Raw genomic sequence first — 26270 nt, forward strand, 5'->3', positions numbered from 1 at the left:
CAACTGTGCAAACGTAATTACTTACCTGTTTTAGATAGATGTCCCAGTACTGAGCCTAGGAGCCCAGCACTGGATTACAAAAGTAACTAGAACATACTTTACCGGTAACTTGAACTTTCTCCCATAGGAAATCATTGACTTTTTCTGTGAAATTTCTTCTGTCGATTTTGCAAACTTACCAATATTCGTTAAAAAAAATTGCCTGTATAACCTAAACACATTCGATCAACTGCTTACAGGTGGTATACTAGTGCTGGATCCAGGATCAAACAATGAACCCGAAAAAAGTAACCATAACCTCACTTACCTGCTAATTGAATTTCCTCCCATAGGATAACATTGGTAATTTGATTAGAAAAAGTTTCAACTTTTAAAATACCAAAATATTGTTTAAAAATCACAACAGTAACGAAAACGTATTTACTCACTTGTTTCCAAGAACTGTCCCAGGACTGAATCTAGGATCCAGTCCTGGAGTTCGAAAAGTAATCCTGAAAGTAATCAATTGCATTTAAGTTAAACTTCCCATTGAGCTCAATGTATTATTGTGTTTGAAATTGTGTTGCCTATTGCAACAAACTAACTATTGCATTCAAAAGTCAATTGCCTATTGCAAACTATTTAACTAAAGCATCTCATTCTGAGATAGTGTATTTTGATACCTATTGTTGGTTCTAAAATAAAACAACCATATATTTTTATATACAAACCATTGGCCTAGAGTTCAGTTCTTGAGTGTGTGAGACCATTTGCTGACTGAGTGTGTACAACAAATGCTTTACACTGTCCTCTGATACTGCCTTACTGCTCGACCAAGCTACCACTTGAGAGAGTAAGGTTATATCTAACTTTAGCATCTACCAAACCTCTGGGGACTGTGGACTCTATACACACTGTACCTATTTGGGAACAGTATATACAGAGCCACTTTCCTACACTCCGGGATAAGCCTGACTGCTCGTGCCAAGCTACCAAATTGGTGAGCAGGGGTTATCTTTGGCGTGTAACTCCCTCGCCCTGACTAGAGTGGTGGTCTCTGCCTGCCTTAGGCGCAAGCCTTAGCCAACCAGAGATCCCATTTCTAACAGGAGTGATCCGAATATGTACGAGGTAGATGCTTGCAGTGTGTTACATACGGGACTAGCGCGCGGGATACCAGTCAGTAGTCTATCCGCGTATGGATGTCATGCACTGATGAGTTATGTGTATATTCTCTACCCGTTGGTGACCTGTACCTCCATATATTTACGAGGTCTTCCAAGCCGGCCATATCCGCAATCGCCCTAACAGCCGCCGGCGGTGGGCGTGGAGGGCCCCGCAAGCTGTAAAGTGCAGGGGAATGCACACAATTAAAGTCCCCTCCCCAGAGAGAGGGCACTGTCGCTCGTGTCATGAGCTTTGTGTATAGTGCGCGATAAAATTGTGGATTGTCATAGTTAGGACCATACACTCCCACAACTCATGCATCAAAGCTGCCCTTGTGACAGTGAATGATAACATATCTACCTTCAGTGTCGACCTCCACCATTTGTATCGTTATACTGGACCCCTGTCTGACCCAAACCAGGACCCCCGTGCATGTGAAGAGAAGCCAGCCGCCACACAGATGCCCTTCATTCTCCTCTGCGTCAACAGGCCTGAGGTGGGAGCCAAGTGTGTTTCCTGTAACACTGCAACATCAATATGATGCCTAAGTAAATACAGCACCACCTTACGTATCTTACGCTGATCATTTAGCCCCCTTACATTTCAAGTCAGAAAAAGTATTGCCTGGCCATCCGCCGAAAAAATGTGATTATGCCCCCTACTCAGGTTTATACAGTAAACACATAACTGTCAGAGTAAACATAATAACTCGTCCATGCTGCTGCTGCACCACAATGCCCAAGGTCCCCTCCAACCCACCCCCAGCCACGTCACGTCTGCCAACATTCGACATGGCAACATATTCCCCTTCCACAAAACTCAAACACCCAACTAGTGACAATGTGTGATACACTGAGTGGTGATGAGTGGCCAACCGATTATGGTGAACTCAAACATCGCTACAGATATTGCATTATTAAGAACAGTTATCCATTGCGTAAACTATTGAATGCTGAACTAACGTTTTATTTTGGCTACAATGCTGACCATCCCAGAGGCAAGGATATACAAATCAGCACATGCTCCCCATACCCACTGCCCCGCAGTTAGGAAATAAATCCCACATAAGAACCTTGTATCAGGATGGAACTTAGGCAATGAGTTCCCGATCACCGGTATAACAGTATAACACAGCGTGTCGCACCAACCACATAGTACCTGTGCAGGTTACATCTAATTATTGAGCGTCCAATGCACAAGCACCTACAAATCAATCGTTTCGGTCAAGCGAACTCCCGGATGTGTTGTCCGCCACTAGCTCCGCAATTGCCTGAGAATTGTTCGGAGCCTTGGCATATCCTTTCAGGGCCTGTTGGGCACTTCCCGGGTCTGCATACACCTTCGATTTCCCACCCACTGTAACCTTCAGGCGGGCCGGGTAGAGCACAGCGTATTCGATATTCGTCTTTTGGAGCTTGCGTTCAACAGGCGCAAAGCATCTCTGCACCTCCTGGACCTGTGGGGTAATGTCCAGATACAATGACAACATGAAGCCCTCAAAGTTGAGCGATCGTAACTCCTGTGCCTTCCGCAGTGCAGCATCCCGGTCTCGATAATTGAGCACCCAGGCAATGATAGATCGTGGGGGAACTCCCGGGGGAGGTCCTGGGTGCCAGGGACCAATGCGCCCGCTCCACTACAAACATGGCAGAGAATGTGTCTCGGCCCATGAGCGTGGTAAGCAAGTTCTCCACATAGAGCTCCATGTTCCCTGTATAAGTAGATTCTGGGAGACCCACTATGCAAAAATTGTTGCGCCTAGAGCGCACTTCAAGGTCTTCTGTATTGGCCTATAAGATTTCCACAACCTTCACAGCCCGCTTCTGGGCCCCCGAGGTCTCCACATTGCGGTCCTCAATCTCCAAGCCCCATCTCTCCACCATATCTATTCTCGCCGCATGTTTGTCCAATCTTTCTGACATGCGGTCCATGCGAAAGGAAAGTCACTCTTTCCATCTATGGTGGAGAGGCTCTGTTGCATGGACTACAGGATGTGTCGAAGATCTAACCCTGTTCACTTAGATCAGTGTCTGTGCCATCCTCTCTAGATCTAGTAGATTTGCGCTGGTCGAATTGAAGTTTGGACTGAGTCTTGTCCAGCTTTCCCATACTGCCTTCAAATGCCGGGCACTGCAGCCCCACGGCTGCGTTGTGAGGCGGCCCTATCAGTCCAATCCATGCAAATGTCTCCAATAATGATCCCACTGAGCCCTTTATGTGCTGCGTGGTCTCAGTGCGCTCCGCTGACTTGCTTGCCCACTTAATGCCTCTCCCAGCCCCAGGGAGGCTGCTTTACAACAATGGCTGGGTCCCAGTTTGTTCCAACGTCGTTATCTCCAAGCGCAGCAGCGCAGATATAGTGGCAGAGCTAAAGACCCGCCCAGTAGATCTCACTGCCCGGCTGCAGTCACCAGGAAGGACCAAGGGCCGCCGCAGGGTTGCCGGCCCAGCCGGGCCTCCACGCAAAATGGTGTCGACCAGAGTGCGCTCTGTGCCTTTGCAAGTAAAAGCTGGGCGGGGAGGGAAACACGATCCGTAACCGCTTCCGAGGCCCCCAGTGAGTGGCTCTGAGGGGGCACACCACCCCCAGATGGGGGACATCCGCAGGCTCGGTCTCACAGGCCCAGACGTGGCCCAGGCTCCAACACGCCAGGAAGTTCTCCCACGGGCCCCAGGCAGTCGCAGAACTCTCGACGATTCCCCATGCCACAGCGCGGTTGCACATCAGCTATCACTCCAATCCGGACTCACCACGTCCGAAGCAGCGAAGGCACCCAGGACCTCGCCGGCCACACGTTCCACACGTCGGCTTCTCCGAGGTAGTCGGACCAGAGCCCCGTCCGTCGCAACACGCTGACAGATCCGAGAAAGAGAGCTCAATACGCAGTCAGATCACAACTCTATCCTCAGCGTGCAATTCGAAGCCTTTAACTACCATGGATGAAGGATGTTTTTGCAGGATAGTGGTGATGTGTACCGGAGCTCTGTTACCTCGCGGCCATCTTGAGGCCAGGCAAGCTCCGCCCAAAACAGAGCACTTGTTGATTGTCCTAGGGAACTGCTGTAGGAAACTGGCTCTATATATTCGACACCAAAATGAGGTATGGTGTGTATAGAGTCCAAGTGACCCCAGAGGTGCGCAGAGGTTAAAGTTAGATAGAACCTTACTCTCTATTTGTGGTAGAGTGGTCGAGCAGTATCAGAGGACAGTGTTCAGCATTTGATGTACACACTCAGTCAGCAAATGAATTCACACACTCAATAACTGAAATCTCGGCCAATTGTGTTTGTATAAAAATATATACAGTTTTATTTTTAGAACCAAGCAAGCCTGGCCCAGGTAAGCATTAAATACTTTTCAGTAATAATTATGACACAATTCCAGGACAGACTGACTTTTCCACAAAGTCTCAAGTGTTCCCCAGTTCTCTTAACTCTATTCCTGATAAAAAAAATACACATCTGGACTGGTTTCTATTCAAAATTAAAGTATGTTTTCTGCATCAAGCTCATTTGCTACAGTCTATACAGGCACACAATTCGGGTCTCTTGTTTCAGGACTCAAGGTTTAACACCTTCCATGTAAGAAGAACAACACTCCAAGCCTTTTCACCGATGTCAAAAACAACACTAAAAGCCGTACCCCACTGTATGCACGCAATAGGATTTTGGATCTTCCCGATACCACAAAGGAATATGCTACTTACCAGTATGCATCTGTTCTTGGCATGTAGAGCTGCAGATCTATACACCGTGCATAGATCGCCATCTGGTGTTGGGCCCGGATGTTTGCAGTTTGTTTTTCCTCTTGGAAAGTCTTTGGAAGTCACGAGGTCGGTGACTCCTCCTTTGGTTCGTATTGCGCATGGGCTTCGGCTCCATCCTCAGATTGTTTTTCGCCAGCAGGGAAAGATGGAGCGTAGTAGTAACAGTAAAGAAACCCATGTGTGTTGTATCTAAATTAGATAAACTGGAACGGATACAGGTAGCCGGGGAGGCGGGTGGGCGTGTATAGATCTGCAGCTCTACATGCCAAGAACAGATGCATATTGCTAAGTAGCATATTCCGTTCGAGGCATATGAGCTGCAGATTATACACTGTGCATAGATTATATAGCAGTACCCAACCCTAGCGGCGACCACCGGCATCCGTTGCAGTTGTTTGGAACAGGGTTTTTAGTACAGCCTGGCCCACACTAGCTTGTTGCTTGGTTTGCACATCTACACAGTAATGTTTTGTGAAAGTGTGCGGTGTTGACCATGTTGCTGCTTTGCAGATGTCATCTAGTGGTATGTTTCCTAGAAAAGCCATAGAAGCCCCTATCTTCCTTGTAGAGTGGGCTTTAGGGGGAACAGATAGCGTTCGTTTTGCTTTGTGGTAGAAAATCTGTATGCATTTTACAATCCACCTAGCTATCCCTGATTTAGAAATAGGGTTGCCTTTATGTGGTGGAGAGAAAGAGACAAATAGCGGTTTGGTTTTTCTGAAAGGTTGTGTTCTTTGGATGTAGTAAAGTAAGGCCCTTTTAACATCCAGTGTGTGTAAAGCCCTTTCCGCAACGGTTTGAGGTTGTGAGAAAAAGACTGGTAATTGTACCGACTGGTTTAAATGGAATGGAGAAATGACTTTGGGTAGACCGTACGGAGTACGACCGTGTTCTGATGCATTTGGAGAAAAGGTTCCTGTATAGTGAGTGCTTGTATTTCACTAACCCTTCTGAGGGAAGTGATGGCCACTAGAAAGGAATATGCTACTTACCAGTATGCATCTGTTCTTGGCATGTAGAGCTGCAGAGTTGTACACTTAGCATAGGTCGCCATCTGGTGTTGGGCCCGGATGTTTGCAGTTTGTTTTTCTTCTTGGACAGTCTTTGGAAGTCACAAGTTTGGTGACTCCTCCTTCGGTCCGTACTGCGCATGGGCTTCGGCTCCATCCTCAGATTGTTTTTCGCCAACAGGGAAATGATGGAGCGTAGTAATAACAGTGAGAAACCCATGTGTTGTATCTAAATAAGATGTACTGGAACGGATACAGGTAGCCGGGGAGGCGGGTGGGCGTGTACAACTCTGCAGCTCTACATGCCAAGAACAGATGCATACTGGTAAGTAGCATATTCCGTTCGAGGTATATGAGCTGCAGATTGTACACTTAGCATAGATTATATAGCAGTACCCAACCTTAGCGGCGACCACCGGTATCCGTTGCAGCTGTTTGAAAAAGTGTCTTTAGTACAGCCTGGCCCACCCTAGCTTGCTGCTTGGAATGCACATCTACACAGTAGTGTTTTGTGAAGGTGTGCGGTGTAGACCATGTGGCTGCCTTGCAGATGTCATCTAAGGGTATATTCCCTAGAAAAGCCATAGAAGCCCCTAACTTTCTTGTAGAGTGGGCTTTAGGGGGAACAGATAATGTTCTCTTTGCCTTTTGATAGCAAATTTGTATGCATTTTACAATCCACCTAGCTATCCCTGATTTTGAAATGGGGTTGCCTTTATGTGGTGGAGAGAAGGAAACGAACAATTGTTTAGTCTTCCTGAAGGGTTGCGTTCTTTGTATGTAGTATAGTAACGCCCTTTTTACGTCAAGTGTGTGTAAGGCCCTTTCTGCAACAGATTGGGGTTGCGAGAAGAAGACAGGTAATTCCACTGATTGATTGAGGTGGAAGGGGGAAATGACTTTGGGCAGAAACTTCGGATTTGTGCGAAGTATGACCTTGCTGTGATGCATTTGTATGTAGGGTTCCTGTATGGTGAACGCTTGTATTTCACCAACCCTTCGAAGGGAAGTGATAGCTACAAGGAAAGCTGTTTTCCAGGTGAGAAACTGTAGCTCACATTTGTGCATTGGTTCGAAGGGCGGACCCATTAGTCGTGTAAGAACTAAATTTAGATTCCATACAGGGGAAGGTGGTGCCCTGGGAGGAATTACTCGTTTAAGGCCTTCCATGAAGGCTTTAATAGCGGGCACTCTGAAGAGTGACAAATGCTGCCTGTTTTGTAGATAAGCAGCGATCGCTGCTAGGTGTAGGCGTATGGATGAATATGCCAGGTTACACCTGTGAAGATGGAGTAGATAGCATATGATGTGCTGTATGGATGCATCTAGAGGGTTGATTGTATTGTTACGGCAGTAAATTACAAATCTTTTCCACTTTGCGGCATAGCATGCTCTAGTGGTAGGACGTCTGGCTTCCATGATGATGTTCATACAATCAGGGGGAAGGTTAAGGTATCCGAATTCTAGGATTTCAGGAGCCAGATCGCCAGGTTGAGCTGAGCTGGGTCCGGGTGCCTGATTTCTCCATGGTTCTGGGTTAGGAGGAATGGGGATAGATGCAGTTTTTGATGTGGTACCACTGACAGTTGTAGTAGCGTGGTGTACCACGGCTGCCTGGCCCACGTCGGAGCTACCAGAATGAGTGTGAGTGAGTGCTGTTGTAGCTTCCTGACCACTAATGGAATTAGTGGGAGAGGTGGAAAGGCGTATGCAAATCTGCCTGACCAGTTCATCCATATCGCATTGCCCTTGGACAATGGGTGTGGGTATCTGGCGGCGAAGCTTGGGCATTTTTTGTTTTCGTGGGTGGCGAAGAGGTCTATCTGAGGATGCCCCCACTGTTGGAAGAATGGGTGAAGAACTTGTGGATGCAGTTCCCATTCGTGTATTTGTTGCGTTTGTCTGCTGAGCAGATCTGCCATGGTGTTTTGTACGCCTGGGACGTGCTGTGCCAGGAGAAAGATGTTTTGAGGAATTGCCCATCTCCATATGCTCTGGGCTAAGCGGGAGAGCTGGGGAGAGTGTGTCCCCCCCTGTTTTTGGATATAATACATTGCAGTCATATTGTCTGTGCGAATGAGGACTGCTTTGCCCGAAATCTGTTTTTGGAAAGATTTTAGGGCTAGAAAGATCGCCAAGAGCTCCAGATGGTTGATGTGGAGCGATTTTTGCTGTGGCGTCCATAGACCTTGCATGGTGAGGCGTAGAAGGTGCGCTCCCCAGCCGGAGAGCGATGCGTCCGCTGTTAGAATCACCTGAGGAACCGGGTCCAGGAACGGCCGCCCTTTGGAAAGGTTTGTGGTGTTCCACCACTGCAGAGAGTGATGTGTGCGGCCGTCCACCAACACCAGATCCGTCAGCTGACCCTGGGCCTGGTTCCACTGTTGTGCTAGGCACTCTTGAAGTGGACGCATGTGGAGTCTTGCATGGGGCACTATGAAAATGCAAGACGCCATCATTCCTATGAGCTTCATAAACACTCTTGCTGGAAGAGAGTGCTGAGGAAGGAATGTTTTGCGTAAGGCTTGAATGCTTGTGATTCTGGCTGAGTTTGGATAGGCAATACCCATGGAGGTGTCTATAGTGGCCCCGAGGTATTGCTTTGTGTGAGATGGTATGAGGTGGGACTTTTGGTAGTTCACCGTGAAGCCTAGCTGGTGGAGCAGTTGGATGGTGCTGTTTGTATGCTGCACACATTGGTCGTAGGACGCGGCTTTTATTAGCCAGTCGTCTAGGTAAGGGAAGACGTGAATATGTTGACGTCTGAGGTGTGCTGCTACTACTGCTAGGCATTTGGTAAACACCCGTGGTGCGGTGGTGACCCCGAAGGGGAGAACCGTGAATTGGTAATGTTGCCCGTCCACCACGAACCTGAGGTATTTCCTGTGAGAGGGGTGTATTGGAATGTGAAAGTATGCGTCTTTCAGATCCAAGGTTGTGAGAAAGTCTCCCTGGCAGAGGAGTGGGAGGACTTGTTGTAGAGTGACCATGTGAAAATGGTCTGAGTGTATGTAGGCATTTAGAGGCCGGAGGTCCAGAATGGGTCTGAGGGTCTCGTCTCTCTTTGGTATTAAGAAATATAGAGAGTAGACCCCTAGATTTCATTGGTTGACGGGGACCTGCTCTATAGCATGTTTTTGCAGGAGTGAAAGTACCTCTTGTTTGAGCAGTGTGGAATGTTCTTGAGACATTGGACGGTGCCTTGGTGGGATATTGGGTGGGGTAGATGTTAGCTCTAGACAGTACCCTGACCGAATAATTTGGGTCACCCATTTGTCCGATGTTATGGACTCCCATACGTGGATAAAGTTTTGTAGTCTGCCCCCGACCGGAGTGGAATGGTCTGGGGGGAGCGGAGGGGAGTCATTGTGCGGGGGGGGGTGGCAGAACGGGTGTTGTTGGTTTTGCCCCTGCCCTTATTGTTGTTACCCCTGTAACCACCTCTCTGATTGCCCTTTGAAAAGGTATTTTGAGGAGGGGACTTGTAGGGGGAAGAGGCGTTATCGGTGGAGGAGCCTCTACCTGTGCCACGAAAGGACGAGCGTCGAAAGGAACGTTTGGAGGCTTGTGTTTGGAGTGCCCCCATAGACTTTGCTGTGTCTGTGTCTTTCTTCATCTTTTCGAGCGCTTCGTCTACCTTTGGCCCAAAGAGTGTTTCCTGGTCAAAGGGGTGATTGAGTATGGATGCCTGGACTTCTGGTTTGAACCCTGAGATCCTGAGCCAGGCGTGGCGGCGAAGCAGGACACTGGTATTTATGGCCCTAGAAGCAGTGTCGGCTGCATCGAGGGCACATTTAATGGAGGTGTTTGTGATTAGTTTACCCTCCTGTATAAGGTCATGAGCCTTGTGCTTGTATTTTTCTGGAAGGTGCTGCATAAGAGCCTCTAGTTCGTCATAGTGTGCTCTATCATATCGCGCAAGCAGTGCTTGTGTGTTTGCAATGCGCCACATGTTTGCAGCTTGGGAGGCGGTACGTTTACCAGACGCGTCCAGAAGTTTAGATTCTTTGTCTGGCGGTGGGGCATCTCCTGAGGATTGGGAGTTAGCCCGCTTTCTAGCTGTGGAGACAACTAGGGAATCTAGGGGAGCAGGGCCCTTGATGTAAGCAGGGTCTGTGGGTGCCGCCTTGTACTTCTTCTCTATTCTAGGGTTCAGTACTCTGGCTCTGACAGGGTCTTTGAACACCTCTGTAGCGTGCTTGGTAACACCCTTAAGCATGGGTAAAATGGAAGTAGATTTGTCTTGTATATCAAATGTATCCAGTAGGAAGTCTTCTTCTACTGGTTCACTGTGCATGTCCACCCCATGGTAGTGTGCTGCTCTCTGCACTAAATGATGAAACCCTAAGGAGTCCTCTGGAGGAGACGGCCTTGATGGGTATAGGTCGTCCTGAGGTACATTGGGTATATCAGGGTTATTGTAATCCTCCCATGGATCTGGGGTCCCTGGTGGAGTGGGATCCATTGGGGGGTCCGCCGGGTAATTGTCCGGATCCCCATCATCTGGATCTGGGGATGGGGCCGGATCGTAGTGAGGTAAAGGTGGCGGAGACCTGTGAGGTGGAGGCGGTGGAGGAGGTGTGGGTAGGGGAGGCGGTGGTGGGGAGGGCACTCTGAGGGGAGAAGTAGCAGAGTCCTTCCTTTTGGGTGGAGGAGGAGGAGCCGGAGCATCAAGGCGTCTTTTCTTGGTAGTTAAAGTCAAAAGCCCAGTCTTTGGATCTTTGGACAAAGTCTTTTGTAAAGGGTCTGGTGTAAACAGAGCCAACGGTGTCGAGTCGTCTGTCGGCACCGGTGATTTCGGAACCGGGGGTTTCGATGGTCTGTGTGCGCCATGCTTTTTTGAGGTCTCCGGGTGTTTCGGCGTCGAATGATGTTTCGGCGCCGGAGCGTCGGTGCCGACAGATTTGTGTTTCTGTTTGGTCGGCACCGAGTGTCCAGGCTTCGGCACCGGTGGTTTCGGAGTCGAGCTGGATTTTGCAGTCTTCGGTGCCGGATGCTGTTTTTCGGCACCGGGTGTCGGCTGGCTCGATCCCGAGCTGCCATGAGACTTTGGGTGCTTCGACACCGGGCCCGAAGGTGGGGTGATCGAAGTTTTGGTTTTGGTTTTGCCCAGGCCGGCAGGCGAGGGAGTAACCTGAGTCTCTTTGGTTTTCGGCGCGGGGGTGGGAGGGGGCATAGTACTCACGGCCCGCTGCGCTGGTGTAACGTCCTCCACGTCGGAGTCGTCGGCCTCGGAAGCGCTGACTACGTCTTCCTCCTGCTCGGTGTGTGTTTGCCCCGAAGCTTCGGCGTCGTCTCCGAAGATGTCCGGTGGAGCTGCCGAGGATGAGTGCGCCATGGTGCGTCGAGCTCTTCGATCTCGGATGGTCTTCTTCGATCGAAAAGACTTGCAGGCGGGGCAGTCTCTAGCCTCGTGTTCCGGAGAGAGGCAAAGGTTACACACCTGATGGAGGTCGGTGTGGGGAAATTTAGACCCACATTTTGGGCACTTTTTGAACGGAGTCCTTTCCATCGGCCGGGACCGGAGTCGCGGAGGGCCCGAAGGCCGGTGTCGATGTACGGGATGGAGAAAAGTGCCGCTTCGAGAGATGAAGATGATGAAGGAACTCGAAGAATCGAGGATTTTCCGTCGAGGCTGGAACCGTAGAAGTTCGAAGCCGGAGCACGAAGTATCACATCCGAGCCCGATGGCGGAAAAAAACAATCTGAGGATGGAGCCGAAGCCCATGCGCAGTACGGACCGAAGGAGGAGTCACCAAACTCGTGACTTCCAAAGACTGTCCAAGAAGAAAAACAAACTGCAAACATCCGGGCCCAACACCAGATGGCGACCTATGCTAAGTGTACAATCTGCAGCTCATATGCCTCGAACAGCTGTTTTCCATGTGAGAAATTGCAGCTCACATTTATGTAATGGTTCGAAAGGGGGGTCCCATTAACCTTGTGAGAACTATATTCAAGTTCCAGACAGGTGAGGGTGGTACCCTGGGTGGAATTACTCTTTTGAGGCCTTCCATAAAGGCCTTGATAGCAGGCACCCTGAAAAGTGATAGGTGCTGCCTGTTCTGTAAATAAGCAGCAATTGCTGCGGGGTGTAACCGAATGGAAGTATATGCTAGGTTACACCTTTGTAGATGGAGCAAGTAACATATGATGTGCTGTATGGACACATTTAAAGGATTGATTGTGTTGTTGTGGCAGTAAACAACAAATCTTTTCCACTTTGCAGCATAGCATGCCCTAGTAGTAGGGCGTCTAGCTTCCCTGATAATATTCATGCAATCAGGGGGAAGGTTAAGGTATCCGAATTCTAGGACCTCAGGAGCCAGATCGCAAGGTTGAGCTGAGCTGGGTCCGGGTGTCTGATCTCTCCATGGTTCTGGGTCAGGAGGCATGGTGAGAGGTGCAGCTTTTGGTGTGGTACTACCGAGAGTTCCAGCAGTGTGGTGTACCACGGTTGTCAGGCCCATGTTGGAGCTACTAGGATCAGTGTTAGGGAATGCTGTTGTAGCTTTCGCACCACTAATGGAATTAGTGGGAGAGGTGGAAAAGCGTATGCAAATTTGTTTGACCAGTTCATCCATATCGCATTGCCTTTGGACAATGGGTGTGGGTATCTGGCGGCGAAGCTTGGGCATTTTTTGTTTTCGTGGGTGGCGAAGAGGTCTATCTGTGGATGCCCCCACATTTGAAAGAACGGGTGAAGAACCTGTGGGTGAAGTTCCCACTCGTGGATCTGCTGCATCTGTCTGCTGAGCAGATCTGCCACGGTGTTTTGGACTCCTGGGACGTGTTGGGCCAGGAGAAAGATTTTCTGTGGAATTGCCCATCTCCATATGCTCTGTGCTAATTGAGAGAGCTGTGGAGAGTGTGTGCCCCCCTGTTTTTGAATGTAGTACATGGCAGTCATGTTGTCTGTGCGAATAAGGACTGCCTTGCCTGAAATCTGCGTCTGGAAGGATTTTAGGGCGAGGAAGATTGCCAGTAACTCCAGATGGTTGATGTGGAGTAACTTCTGTTGCGGCGTCCATGTGCCCTGTACTGTGGAGATGTAACAGATGAGCTCCCCAGCCGGAGAGCGATGCGTCTGTTGTCAGGATTATTTGTGGAACCGGGTCCAGGAACGGTCGACCTCTGGAAAGGTGTGTGGTGTTCCACCACTGCAGAGAGCGATGGGTGCGACCGTCTACCAACACCAGATCTGTCAGTTGCCCATGGGCCTGGTTCCACTGGCGCGCTAAGCACTCTTGGAGTGGACGCATCTGGAGTCTTGCATGGGGCACTATGAAAATGCAAGAGGCCATCATCCCTATCAGTTGCATAAACACTCTTGCTGGGAGAGAGTGTTGAAATATGAATTTCTGACGCAGAGCCTGTATGTTTGCAATCCTGGCAGGATTGGGATAGGCTATGGCTTTTGAGGTGTCTTTGGTAGCACCGAGGTATTGTTTTCTGTGTGATGGTACCAGGTGGGACTTTTGATGGTTCACTGTGAACCCTAGCTGGTGAAGCAGTTGGATTGTAGCGGCCGTGTGTTGCACACATTGTTCGTAGGACGTGGCTTTTATTAGCCAGTCGTCCAAGTATGGGAAGACGTGAATGTGCTGTCTTCGGAGGTGTGCAGCCACTACTGCTAGGCACTTGGTGAATACCCTTGGTGCTGTTACCCCGAACGGGAGCACCTTGAACTGGTAGTGTTGCCCGTCCACCACAAATCTGAGGTACTTTCTGTGAGCCTGGTGTACTGGGATGTGAAAGTATGCGTCTTTCAAGTCCAGAGTGGTGAGGAAGTCATTCTGGGAGAGGAGTGGAAGAACCTGTTCAAGGGTTACCATGTGAAAATGGTCTGAATGTATGCAAGTATTTAGAGGTCTGAGATCTAGGATAGGTCGTAGAGTCTCGTCTCTCTTTGGAATCAGAAAGTACAGGGAGTAGACCCCTAAATTTTGTTGATTTATGGGGACCTGCTCTATGGCTTGTTTTTGCAGGAGGGAGATCACCTCCTGTTTTAGTAGCGTAGTATGTTCTTGAGACATAGGGCGGTGCCTGGGTGGAATGTTTGGGGGGGTAGATGTTAGTTCTAGGCAATACCCTGACTGAATAATTTGGGTCACCCATCTGTCTGAGGTGATTGTCTCCCAGACGTGAAGGAAATGTTGTATTCTGCCCCCGACCGGAGTGGAATGGTCTGGAGGGAGCGGGGGAAAGTCATTGGGTAGGAGGTGTGGCAGAGCGAGCGGTATTTGTCTTGCCTCTGCCCTTATTATTATTGCCTCTGTATCCGTCTCTTTGATAACCCTTTGTGAAGGTAGATTGAGGAGGGTATTTGTAGGACGTGGATGCACTATCCGAGGAGTAGCCTCTGCCTGTGCCCCGAAAGGAAGAGCGGCGAAAAGAGCGCCTAGGAGTGTGTGACTGTAGGGCTCCCATGGATTTCGCCGTGTCAGTATCTTTTTTCATCTTTGAGGGCTTCATCAACTTTTGGGCCAAATAGATGATCTTGGTCGAATGGGTGGTTCAATATAGAGGCTTGTACCTCAGGTTTAAAACCTGAAACTCTGAGCCAGGCATGGCAACGGAGAAGGACACTGGTGTTTATGTCCCTAGAGGCTGTATCTGCTGCATCTAGGGCACAGCGTATAGAGGTATTAGTTATTGTTTTTCCCTCTTGGATCAATTCATTAGCCCTATTCCTGTATTTTTCAGGGAGATGGTGCATGATGGTCTCTAACTCATCATAATGCGCCCTGTCGTATCTGGCCAATAGCGCTTGCGTGTTGGCGATACGCCATATATGGGCGGCTTGTGACGCAGTGCGCTTCCCTGACGCGTCTAGGAGCTTGGACTCTTTGTCAGGTGGTGGTGCTTCGCCTGACGCCTGAGAATTTGAGCGCTTCCTAGCTGTAGATACCACTAGGGAATCCAATGGTACAGGACCTTTAATGTATGAAGGGTCTGTGGGGGCGGCTTTGTATTTTTTCTCTATACGGGGGTTTAGGACCCTGGCCCTGACTGGGTCTTTAAAAACCTCTGGTGCATGTTTAATTACTCCCTTTAACATAGGTAGAAAGGCAGTAGACCTCTGAGCATTGTCGAAGGTGTCTAGGAGAAAATCTTCCTCCACTGGGTCAGTATGTAACTCCACCCCGTGGTAGTGTGCCGCCCTTTGTAATAGGTGGTGAAAGCCTAAGGAATCTTCAGGTGGGGATGGCCTAGATGGGTAAAGGTCATCCTGTGAGACATCTGGGATGTCCGGATTGTTATAGTCGTCTCATGGGTCTTGAGATCCAGTAGGGGTGGGTCTTGTGGCACATCTGCTGGATCATAATACGGGTCTCCTAAATCGTCTGGGACAGGAGACAAGGTTGGGGAACGATGAGGCAGGGGTGGAGGTGGGGAGGGTGGAGGAGGTGGGGAAGGCACGCTGAAAGGGGAGGTAGCAGTCTCTTTCCTCTTTGGAGGTGGAGGTGGAGCTGGTTTGTCCAAGTGTCTCTTTTTTGAAGACAATGTCAAATTTCCAGTTTTTGGATCCTTGGTGAGTGTCTTTTGCAGAGGATCCAGTGTGAAAAGTTCTTGCGACACTGGTTGTTCGGTCGGTGCCGAAGTTTTCGGGGCCGACGGCTTTTTAGGCTTGTCCAAGCCGTGCTTCTTTGGGACCTCCGATTTTTTGGTCGGTGCCGAAGAAGGCTTCGGCACGGGAGTGTCGGTGCCGAGGGCCTTGTGATGTTTGGTCGGCACCGGAAGGGCAGGTTTCGACACCGAAGGCTTTGGTACTGGGTTCGGTGTGGAGCTGGAGGCCGATCTTTTCTTCAGTGCTGAAGGGTGTTTTTCGGTACCGCAGGTCGGCTGGCTCGAGCCCGAGCTGCCGGAAGGCTTAATAGGCTTCTTTACCGGGCCCGAAGGTGGGGTGTGTGAAGCAGTATCCTTGGTCTTGCCTAGGCCCGAAGGCGTGACCGAAGCCTTTTTGGGTATCGGCATGGGTGTGGGAGGGGGTATTGTACTCACGACCCTCTGTGCCGGGGTGACGTCCTCCACATCTGAGTCGTCAGCCTCAGAAGCACTGACGAGGTCATCGTCCTCTTCTTCGATGTTCTGCTGTCCCGGAGCTTCGACGTCGTCCCCGAAGATGTCGACTGGAGCGGAGGTCGAGGAGTGCGCCATGTTGCATCTAGCCCGTCGATCTCGAATAGTCTTTTTAGAGCGAAAAGACATACAGGCGGGACAGTCTCGGGCTTCGTGTTCAGGGGAGAGGCAGAGGTTGCACACCTCATGAAGATCGGTGTGGGGAAACTTGGACCCACATCGAGGGCACTTCTTGAAGGGAGTTCTTTCCATCAGCCGAGACCGGAGCCGGAATCGGCCCGAAGGCCACCATCGACGACCGGAATCGAAGAAGTGCCAAAGAGAAGGTGATTAAGATGATTCATTATCTGAAGGAGCCCGATGAGCGAGGATTTTTGCGTCAATCGTTGAACTGGAAAAGTTCGGAACCAGATCGCGAAGTATTACATCCGAGCCCGATGGCGGAAAAAAACAATCTGAGGATGGAGCCGAAGCCCATGCGCAATACGAACCAAAGGAGGAGTCACCGACCTCGTGACTTCCAAAGACTTTCCAAGAGGAAAAACAAACTGCAAACATCCGGGCCCAACACCAGATGGCGATCTATGCACAGTGTATAATCTGCAGCTCATATGCCTCGAACAAACCATTTACCCATTTTAAAGCAACCAGCTGATCCTAGTTGTACATCTTGTGGATCTTCGGTTTACCACAACTTCTTTTTTTTAGTTTGCAGATTACAAATATTTGCCAATATACGTACCTACTTTCCCTATCAAACAAGTGCACAATGCTGGAAAGTTGACAAAGTAGAAAGATATCAGAGGTTCAATGCATTGTTACTCAACTCCGACTGCAGGGACAGCGTAATTATGTTGTGGTGATGCTACATTTCAGAGCCACAGAAGTGATCCTTACAGCAAAATCGAACTGGTCCTTGGAACAACATCAAATAAAAAGACAAAGCTTACTATTTTTCTGTGAACCAGCATGCTAGTGCCCATCATTCAACTTACTGATCTAGTCCACAACTACAGCTACTACCTCAACCTTACAAATAGGTTTTAACTGCTGCTGATGAAGACTTTACTGACGATCTTGTCTACTCTCATTCCCAGATGAACCAGAGCCTATAAAAACAATGAACCAGATTCCTAATGCAGAAACACAAACTTTAGAGTTACCTAGGATTCCAGTCCATATTTCACAACAGAGTAGGAGCTATCTGTCCACATGTGACCCTCACTGCCTACTACTGATCGACTCAAAAGGGTGTAACAACATTGAAGAAAACAAGGAATGTTAATGTGGGCCATTCCGTAAAATAATTTACCTGAAAGAAAACAGTGCCAGTGATGGATCATTCTGCTTGCAGGCCCTCTGCACTAGCCTCTCCAGCATGGCGTGCAGGTCCTCCTTGATATCAGATGCATTTTTACAATATCTTTTAGCTGCACATAAATCATTTCTGAAAAAGATTAATGAATAGATGTAATCATTCATGGTAATTCGACAATGGATCTAGAGAGGGCATAAAAGGCAGAAACCCTCTAATTTTTCTCGAAGCATAGCATATGTCAGACAAGACAGTTTACTGGCTTCAAAGGAAACAAAAAAGTTTAAATGTGTGAAACGAAACTGTCCAGGATATTGTAGGTAATGAACTAAAGAAATAGCAATTTCTGCACACCCTAATCTAGCATAAGCACCCTTTCACAAGCACTCCTTACAGAACGTTATTTTTGCTTTTGGTACATTTTAATGGATACGATAGCTTCAGGCAGATTCAACATCTCTTGAAATACATCTGACTGAAATTTGAAAGTCTTTTAAAAGTAGTCAGAAAAGCATGTCAGGTACCACCAAAGCAGCGCAGTGATATCGATTTGTGCAAGCAGTGAACAAAAGTGTGCAATAGAATATAAAACAAGAAAATGTTGACTTCAAGATCCAACATTTCCTAGAACATAAGACTCAGAATTGGCCTACAAGTTCCAATGGAAACAGTAAACATCTGCTAAATTTAACATTTGTGTGTCGAAGATTTGACCCTTATATACACACTTTGAGGAGTCTTCATCAGGACCATACAGGTAGCAATCTACAATGATCAAATAACAAAAGTTACCCAATTGCGGTACCTCAAAGGAGATGCAATGACTAGTGACATATCATATCCAGTCATACCTTTCACCTTGAGTCAACTGCATAAGGAAACATCTCTTGGCATGTGCAAGCACCAAACATTCGAATCCGTAAGCAACTAACTAATCAACAAATGACTCAGTAGACCCTTAATTGGCCAACAAGAGTGTAAAGCATATCAGCCAAAGAATGTTTGCTGTGATACCCCAGTACCAACCTAATTGCGTGCCAAAAAGACAAAGAATTATCTTAATTCTGTCACATCGTGCCCACCTCGCAACAGTGGGCCAGAGGAAGAACAACAACCAAGTTACCTATCTGGAAGATTGGGTTTTGGGTTGCACCAAATTCTGAGTAAAGATAAAAGTCATGCCCAAAATCTTTGAAGGAACTTGATAGTAGTATCACGAAAAGATGTCTAAAAGTGCTTTTACAAAATAAAGCTCACCCGCTCTAGACAATCAAAATAATAGCACATTTCAGAGGGCTGTATCAAATAAGTTACATGAGTATTTTGAGATTAATTCCAAAGCGCCATTCTAGCCAAAACAGGCAACATTTGCCATCCTGTGGGCACAGTCCTTACTTACAAGCGCTGCAGCCGTTAGACGTTGTTTTACTTCGTGTAGTCCTGACTTGCCTGCCCGCTGTCTTCTATAAATACTGTCGAAGTTGCACAATGTGCATGCGGTCTGGAACGGTGGGTAGAACTTTGGGAACAGGGCCAAGCCTCCAAAAATATAATAAAAAGGCCTGTTCCCCAAATCATAATTTAACCCCAATGTACTAGTTGACAATATGTTGACGAAAATGTAAATTCTGACAACAATGCAATGGAGGGAAAGGAGGGCACCCGAAGGCGAGCAGAACGCAGTGGACATGTGGACAGCAAAAGAGAAGCGTGAACTCCTGCTTTTCTCTAATTATTACTGGCACTTGCACTGCTCTCGCATTTATAGTCTCCTGGTGTCGAACTCCAGCAGTATTTCGTTCCACCCCTGATACTGATCACCTGATTCCAGTTACCTACATTCAAGTAGTTGTTTAATTTACAGCCACAAATCTGTGTTCTGCCCCTCAGCTTTTTCCTGTTGCTTCTAGCACACATTATTCTCCATCTTATTTCCGTACCTACAGTGGACTTAAAAATTGGAACTCTCTTTTCAGTTCCGGCCACTGGGGCTCCATCTTGCACTCCTAACTTCACCTCCCTAAAGAACACTTCCATTTCCTTGCCCATTCATTGTAACTTATCAATGATGTTGCATTTGTATTAGACAAACTTTCATTTACTTTTGTATTGTTTTTCAAAACTGCACCACACTTTCAACTGCTTTATAAATTCAATACGATGAAATAATGCTTCATGAAGGTTTACTGAAGCCTGAATAGCTAAATAAACGATTTTTTCAATAACAAGAGTTCTGAGAAATGCGATAGTACATTTTTGTCTCTTGTTTCTACCATAATCCAATGTGGACTTGACTTATTAGTAAATTCATTTGACAATTTATTCAGCAAGGAATTCATCTAAAACAGCTGGGTGTAATCAGTTTACAAGCAATGCAGCACTGCCAGTCCATTCTATCCTGAGATGACCCTGGAATGTAATGCTAAGTGTCCCTTTCCTTTAAGATGTATAAAACCTCTCCATTTCAAAGGGGTGCAGGGGAGGAATATATAAAAATATGTTTAATAGTGAGCACTATGAAACACCGAGAAGCCACTTCAAAGAGTGAGGTCAGCTTAAAACTCACTGTAAATTTGTCCTGAGGATTAAGTATATACATGGTGAAATTCAAAAGAGAAACTGTTTTCCAAGAAATCAACTGGTGCCAGCCCCAGCACACAAATATAAAGGAAAATGTCATGAGAGGGCCTTAAAATAACAGTCTTATTCTGACATATGGCAGAGAAATGACTGTAAAAATGACTCCGCACAGCACAAAGGATGCATTAAGTTACAATACTGAAGAGTGTAGCAAGGCACTTGCTGTAAAGCCCTTGCAATTGATCCCTTGAAGAAAAAGATGTATCCATCTTTTGGAATGAGCAGCATTAGTTTAAGTTTTTGGCAGTGAAAATGTTCTCAACTTCAACGTCTAAAATGAGCCTTTCAGAAGGCAGGCAGCAGATGGAAGCTACTAAGACTGAGGCTAAATTCTCTGTTGACAGCGAAACATTTCTCAGAAATTGAGATAAGAGGACAAGGAAGGGGCAATATGACAGCAAACATATTTCTCGGAGACCTTAATAAGGAACACCAATGATGTGAGATAGAGAGAATTTATTGTGTTAGATACGAACAGGAAGATCTCCATTGGGCACACCCAAAGCAAGAGGGCTACTTCCAAGTTTAGTTCTTACTCATGAGATTTCTAATTCATCCTGCCTAGAGTTCCCACTAGTCATACTCTATGCCAAATCATTTAATTGTACGTAACGTATACAGAGATTTTGCTAAAGCATCGAACAATGCAGATGATGGTGGTACAAAAAAAAGTCAATAATTACATTTTGCAAAAATTATATCACTCCAAGTTAAAACCGGGAGACAGAAGTAAAATGTTCCTTAAGAGAGAAGGGAAAATGTCAATGGGTTTTGTGGTCTTCTATCGGATTGATTCAACGTAATCACTGTTGCCACTTTAGAGATGGAATAGTTTAATTTTTTGTTGTGCCATACGAGCATTACATAGTAATGTCTGATTTTGATTTCAGAGTTTTTATCCAGGATTAGCGGTGCAGCTATGGTATTCTTTAAAATCTGATGAAAAACGATTAAGAACCTAAATGTGGGACTAAACAAGGTTGCGAGGCCTAACCAGTTCGAGTTCCACTTTCACTCATATTGGGCAAAACGGGGAGAACCTTTCCCTGTTGTCTTTTAATAACCAGCACATCCCATGCTTGGAAATAAAACCTGCCTGAAGGGTACAGACAATAGGAATGTTGATTTATCCTCTATTTGTGGGTAATCCAAGCAGCTTCATGCAATTTTTGGCCTTTTGGTTGCCCAAGTCAGATGTAAGAGCATGAATCTTTTTTGAAAAAATACACTGACATTCTTAGCGGAATCATTTAACAGGTAGCTAATTATAGGAGTCAGAATCATTTTCGTAGATTAAGTCCTCCCCAGTCAAGTGATGCATTTGAAAGATAATTTTTTTAGTCAATTTTAATTATGGCATCACCTTCATTTATCTACGTGGTTTCTTCCAGGGTTGATTCAAACCTTACTCACTGGTACACAATGGCCTTAGATTGTGATTTCATACCTATATTGTGAAATCAAATCGAGAGTGCACGTAGAATTGACTGATAAGACTTATGTCATAGATCTAAACTGTATCTTGAGACTTTTGATGTACATTTCAATTTAATTCCATGCCGCTGGCAATGCAGAGCGAAATTCAAAGTTGAAAGTAAGGAGATCATCCAGAAAAGCAAGAACTTTAAATTCATGAATATCCAGTATGATTCCCCTATTGCGTGGGTCATCCCAGACTGAATCGAGGTTCAAGCACAAACTCAAACATGAATACCTTGCCATAATCAAATGTAAGAAGATGATTCACTATTAATTGTAATGCAAATGTTATGATACTTATACATCCATGATATGCCCTTTATTCGACTGGGCCTCCATCTGTATTCAAGCTCGTCTTACCGGCTTTGAAACCTCACTGCTGTTGCCGCCACCGCCGCCGGAGTCACTTGCGGCCACTTCCCGGTCCCGCGAGGGGGAGGCCAGGTCAAAACTTCCAAGTCCCAGCAGCCCTAGCGAGGTGTACGCCGCCAACGCTAAGCGCCAGGAGGCGCTTATAAAGACCACAGGGCTCCCGCAGCACGGGACGCGCGCGGGCGTGCCTGGGCAAAGCCCGTGCCAAGGGCAGGCCCGTCTGCGCCCATCCGAGTCCGGGTGAGGCAGGGCTGGGCCTACCCTCTTGGTCCTCCATTTGATTCTTCCTCAAAACAAAGCCACGCTGTTATACATTATTGAGGATGCCCTGAACCCTTACAGTAGTGGTTGCGTCCCTATGATTCCTACAATGGCTGAGGAGGTAGGAGGGAAAGATCTGTTTACTGTCTCTTGTTCATATTGGCTTTGAACCTATTAGCGTGGGTGTTCTGTGTATCCCTGCAAGATACTTTGTAACACTCATCTCGGACTGTCTTTTTCGTTATCCATGGACTAATATCGGAGCTATATTACACAGTTTGTAACGCCTTGTCTAATTGTCTTTTGAACCTTTATTGGATTTTTATCTGCTGAACAATGGTCAGGCGCAAAACAACACTAGCACCTGCAAGGTCAAAGACTGGTACCACAGCTCTAGCTTCAGTGACTACTATGGACTCCTTACTGCGGCGGCAGCGATGATAGACAAGGAGATCGAGTTGGTTAATAGACGCCTTTCTAGGTCACCAACTATTGTCTCTCATCCTCTGCATGTTGATACACAAGTGTCTTTCTTGGGGGGTGACGATGAGCTTTCGAACCGGTCCAATAACACTGGGTACATTGATGGCATGCAGGACAGTGTTGGGGAATCTAGGCACCCAATAGGCCATCATCCGTCCCTGCCCTTGCCCCTCTCTCCAGTCGTTCTGTTAAGTAACAAGGGGGGTATTGAAGCTCCTTTAACACATCCGAACCCGGTTATTAAAGCCAGTACGCAACCGGAAACCTCCATGGCTACAAGGAATACAGATTTATTCCTGGATGAGAATGGGGGGCCACGGTCAGGTGCAGGTACAAAAAGGAAATCTCAGGTAACTGGGGGCAAAGCTAAGAAATCTAACCTCAGCAATCTCTCCATTACTCTCCATTTCGGATTGGACAGGTGTATTGGAATCCTTCCAGGCAGTGATGATGAGCTTGTTGGACTCATAATTGGGCCCGATAATTGATCGGTTGACTCTGATAGAGAAAAGCTTATCAGCCCTTAAACATAATGTTGCACCCTGTGTAACAGATGGGACAAGCATCCAACTGGGACAGAGTATTGTAATGGATTCCCTCACTCTGGCAAACCCGTCAAATAACAACATGGAACAAGGAGTAGTTTCTTACCTGCAACTCCAGTTCTGTAGTAGGGGTATCTCTGTTATAGTCATAATCTGCAAATAGTCCCGCCCATGTGCGTGGACCAGCACTTAATCCTGAAGTGAAAAAAGATAGCCAAATAATATTTAAATTTGCACATTTTGCTAAGTTTCACACCAAGAGAAACTCCCCTTCACAAAAATCCTTTGTCATGATAGAGAGGCAGGGTTGGACAGACAAGCCCCATAGACTGCTATTATGTGTCTGGAAAAGGGATACCGTGCCTTTAAGGAACCCTCTAGAGACCCTCGGTATCCCATGATGCACAGCCAAAGGCAAGTTACTTTCAGTTCTTTTTGAAGGTGTATAAAGCCAGGCCTGTAGCATCCATGATGTCGTCGTTTCATCCAACGGGGAGGAGGACTGGTCGCTTATGACTATAACAGAGATACCCCTACCACAGAACTGGAGTTACAGGTAAGAAACTACTTCTTCTGTAGTTGGGGATCTCTGTGTATAGTCATAATCTGTGAATAGAATGGCAAGCCCATCCCACACAATCCAAACCCAGCGGTGGAAGAAACCTATAGAATGACTACTGTGCAAATAAATTCCTCAGCGAAGCCTGCCCAACCTGCGCATCTGCCCTGGCATCCGAGTCCAAGCAGTAATGATAGCAAAGGTATAGACGGACTTCCAAAGTGGCAGCCCTACAGATGTCTGCAATGGGAACATTACGCAGCAAAGCTGCAGTAGCCGCTTTGCCCCTGGTAGAGTGAGCCTTAGGCTTACCCCCTAGAGTCTTGTTAGCTTTCTGGTAACACAATTGGATACAGAACACAATCCACCTAGAAATGGACTGTTTAGAGACCAGTCCTGACCGAACCATAATTAACAAACATCTGATCCGATCTACGAATCTCCTTGGTCTTCTCTAAGTAGAATTTTAATACCCGTCTCACATCAAGTGAATGAAGGGACCTCTCCACCAGAGAGGAAGGATTTGGAAAAAACGTTGGTAAAGTGATCGTTTGATTGACATGGAAATCAGATATCACCTTAGGGAGAAACTTCGGGTGAGTCCTCATGACAACCTTAGATGCATGAAATACAGTATAGGGCTCTTGGCAACACAGGGCCTGGATCTCACTCTCCCTGAGAGCCGATATTCTAGCTACAAGGAAAGCTGCCTTCCAGGATAAATGCTGTAAAGAAGCCTTATGAATAGGCTCAAAAGGCTCCTTCATCAAGCTAGACAGCACCACATTAAGCTCCCACGGAGGCGAAGGACGCCTAATGGGAGGAAACACCTTCAGACCTTCCAGAAAATCTTTGATGACAGGGATTTGGAAAAAGGAAGTTTGTGAAGGGCATTTCCTATACGCAGTTAAAGCTGCAAGATGAACCTTAATAGAATAAAATTAAGGCCAGATTGAGCCAAATGGAGCAAGAACGGAAGGATGACATCCTCCTTGCAGGATGTAGGACCAGCATCTTTAGAGCCACACCAAATGCAGAATCTCTTCCATTTGTATGTGTACCAAGTCCTCATAGACGGTCTCTTTGCCTCTTTTAGTGTCTTCATGCAGCTTTCTGGAAGATTTAAATGTCCATACTGCACTAGTTCAGGAGCCATGCTGCCAAACTCAACGAAGAGAGGTTGGGATGCACCATCTCCCCTCCGAACTTCGGGAGAAGGTCCGGCCGACATGGAAGCCGAAGACGCAGAAGGAGAGACCGATGTAGTAGGTCGATGAACCACCACTGCCGAGGCCATTCCGGAGCAATGATGATCATTCTGGCCTGAGACTGAGACAGCTTGATCAACACTGCCGGGATCAGGGGAATGGGTGGAAAAGCGTAGAGAAAGCTGTTCGACCAGTTGATCCACAGTGCATTCCCCAGCGTCCCCGGTTGGTAAAATCTGGAGGCGAAGTCTCGGCATTTGCTGTTTTCTGCGGTGGCGAACAGATCGATGTCTGGAGTGCCCCATCTTGCGAAGATGTCTCTTAACACCTCGTCATTTAAGACCCACTCGTGGTTTTCTTGAACGAGCCTGAGAGGGTCTGCCTGAGCATTCTGTACACCTGGCAGATGGGTCGCCGTTATCGTCAGTCCCCTGGCCAACAGCCATTTCCACATAGCTTGCGCTTCCAGAGACAGTGTGCGCGATTTTGAGTCCCCCTGCTTGTTGAGGTAATACATTGTTGTTGTGTTGTCCGTCTGGACAAGCAGGGAATTGGTCCGAAAGGACGGGTGGAAGGCTTTCAGCGCCAGATGAACAGCTCCGAGTTCCAGAAAATGTATGTGATACGTGGATTCTGTCTGAGACCACGTGCCTTGGATCTGAAGGTGGTCCGAATGCGCTCCCCAGCCCTGGAGAGACGCATCTGTCACAATGGTCTGAGTCAGTATATCCTTGTGGAATAGAATCCCTTTAAGGAGATTCTCCGGTGACCACCACCACTTCAGGGATTGTAGAGCGTGTTGAGACAGTTGGATCCTGTCCTTCCAGCTCCCTCGTCTCTGGTCCCACCGATCCTCCAGACATTCCTGCAATGGCCTCATGTGGAGGCGTGCATGTGGAGTGAGAAAGATACAAGAGGCCATCGACCTCAGGAGAGAGGACACCGTCCTCACCGTCGGTGATGGAACAGACATGAGAGTCTGAGCTTTCCGAAGGATCGATAAGCGCCGCTCCTCCGAAGGGCACACGCTTGCCTTGAGAGTATCGATGGAGGCTCCCAAGTACTGCAGACACTGAACAGGAGTCGGGACAGATTTGGATATGTTGATGTGCAGACCCAATTGGTTACACAGAACAGCCGTCCTGTTGAAATGTAGCTGCGCCTCCTGGAACATGGATGCTTTGATCAGCCAGTCGTCCAGGTACGGGTAAACAAACACCCTGTTCTTTCTCAGGTGCGCTGCCACCACCGCCATGCACTTTGAAAAAGTCCTGGGAGCAGACTTCAGGCCGAACGGAAGTACTGAATACTGATAGTGGTTGGTGCTGATGAGGAAACGCAGGAACTTCCGATGCCTCTGGGCAATGGGGACATGGAAGTACGCATCCTGCAGATCTATGGT

At 47.4% G+C, this 26270-nt stretch overlaps 1 protein-coding gene across 1 annotated transcript in view; it reads right to left on the minus strand.

Moving 5' to 3' along the window:
- The window catches only part of MYBBP1A (MYB binding protein 1a), a 418097-nt gene that overhangs the window by 156278 nt on the left and 235549 nt on the right, over nucleotides 1-26270 (minus strand). Inside the window, exon 20 of the mRNA XM_085649771.1 lies at nucleotides 17319-17453. Within this exon, the coding sequence (XP_085505897.1) occupies nucleotides 17319-17453 (135 nt within the window). The remainder of the gene's footprint in view (nucleotides 1-17318; nucleotides 17454-26270) is intronic.

The sequence above is a fragment of the Triturus cristatus genome, chromosome 3_2, assembly GCF_964204655.1.
Source record: "Triturus cristatus chromosome 3_2, aTriCri1.1, whole genome shotgun sequence".
NCBI lineage: Eukaryota > Metazoa > Chordata > Amphibia > Caudata > Salamandridae > Triturus > Triturus cristatus.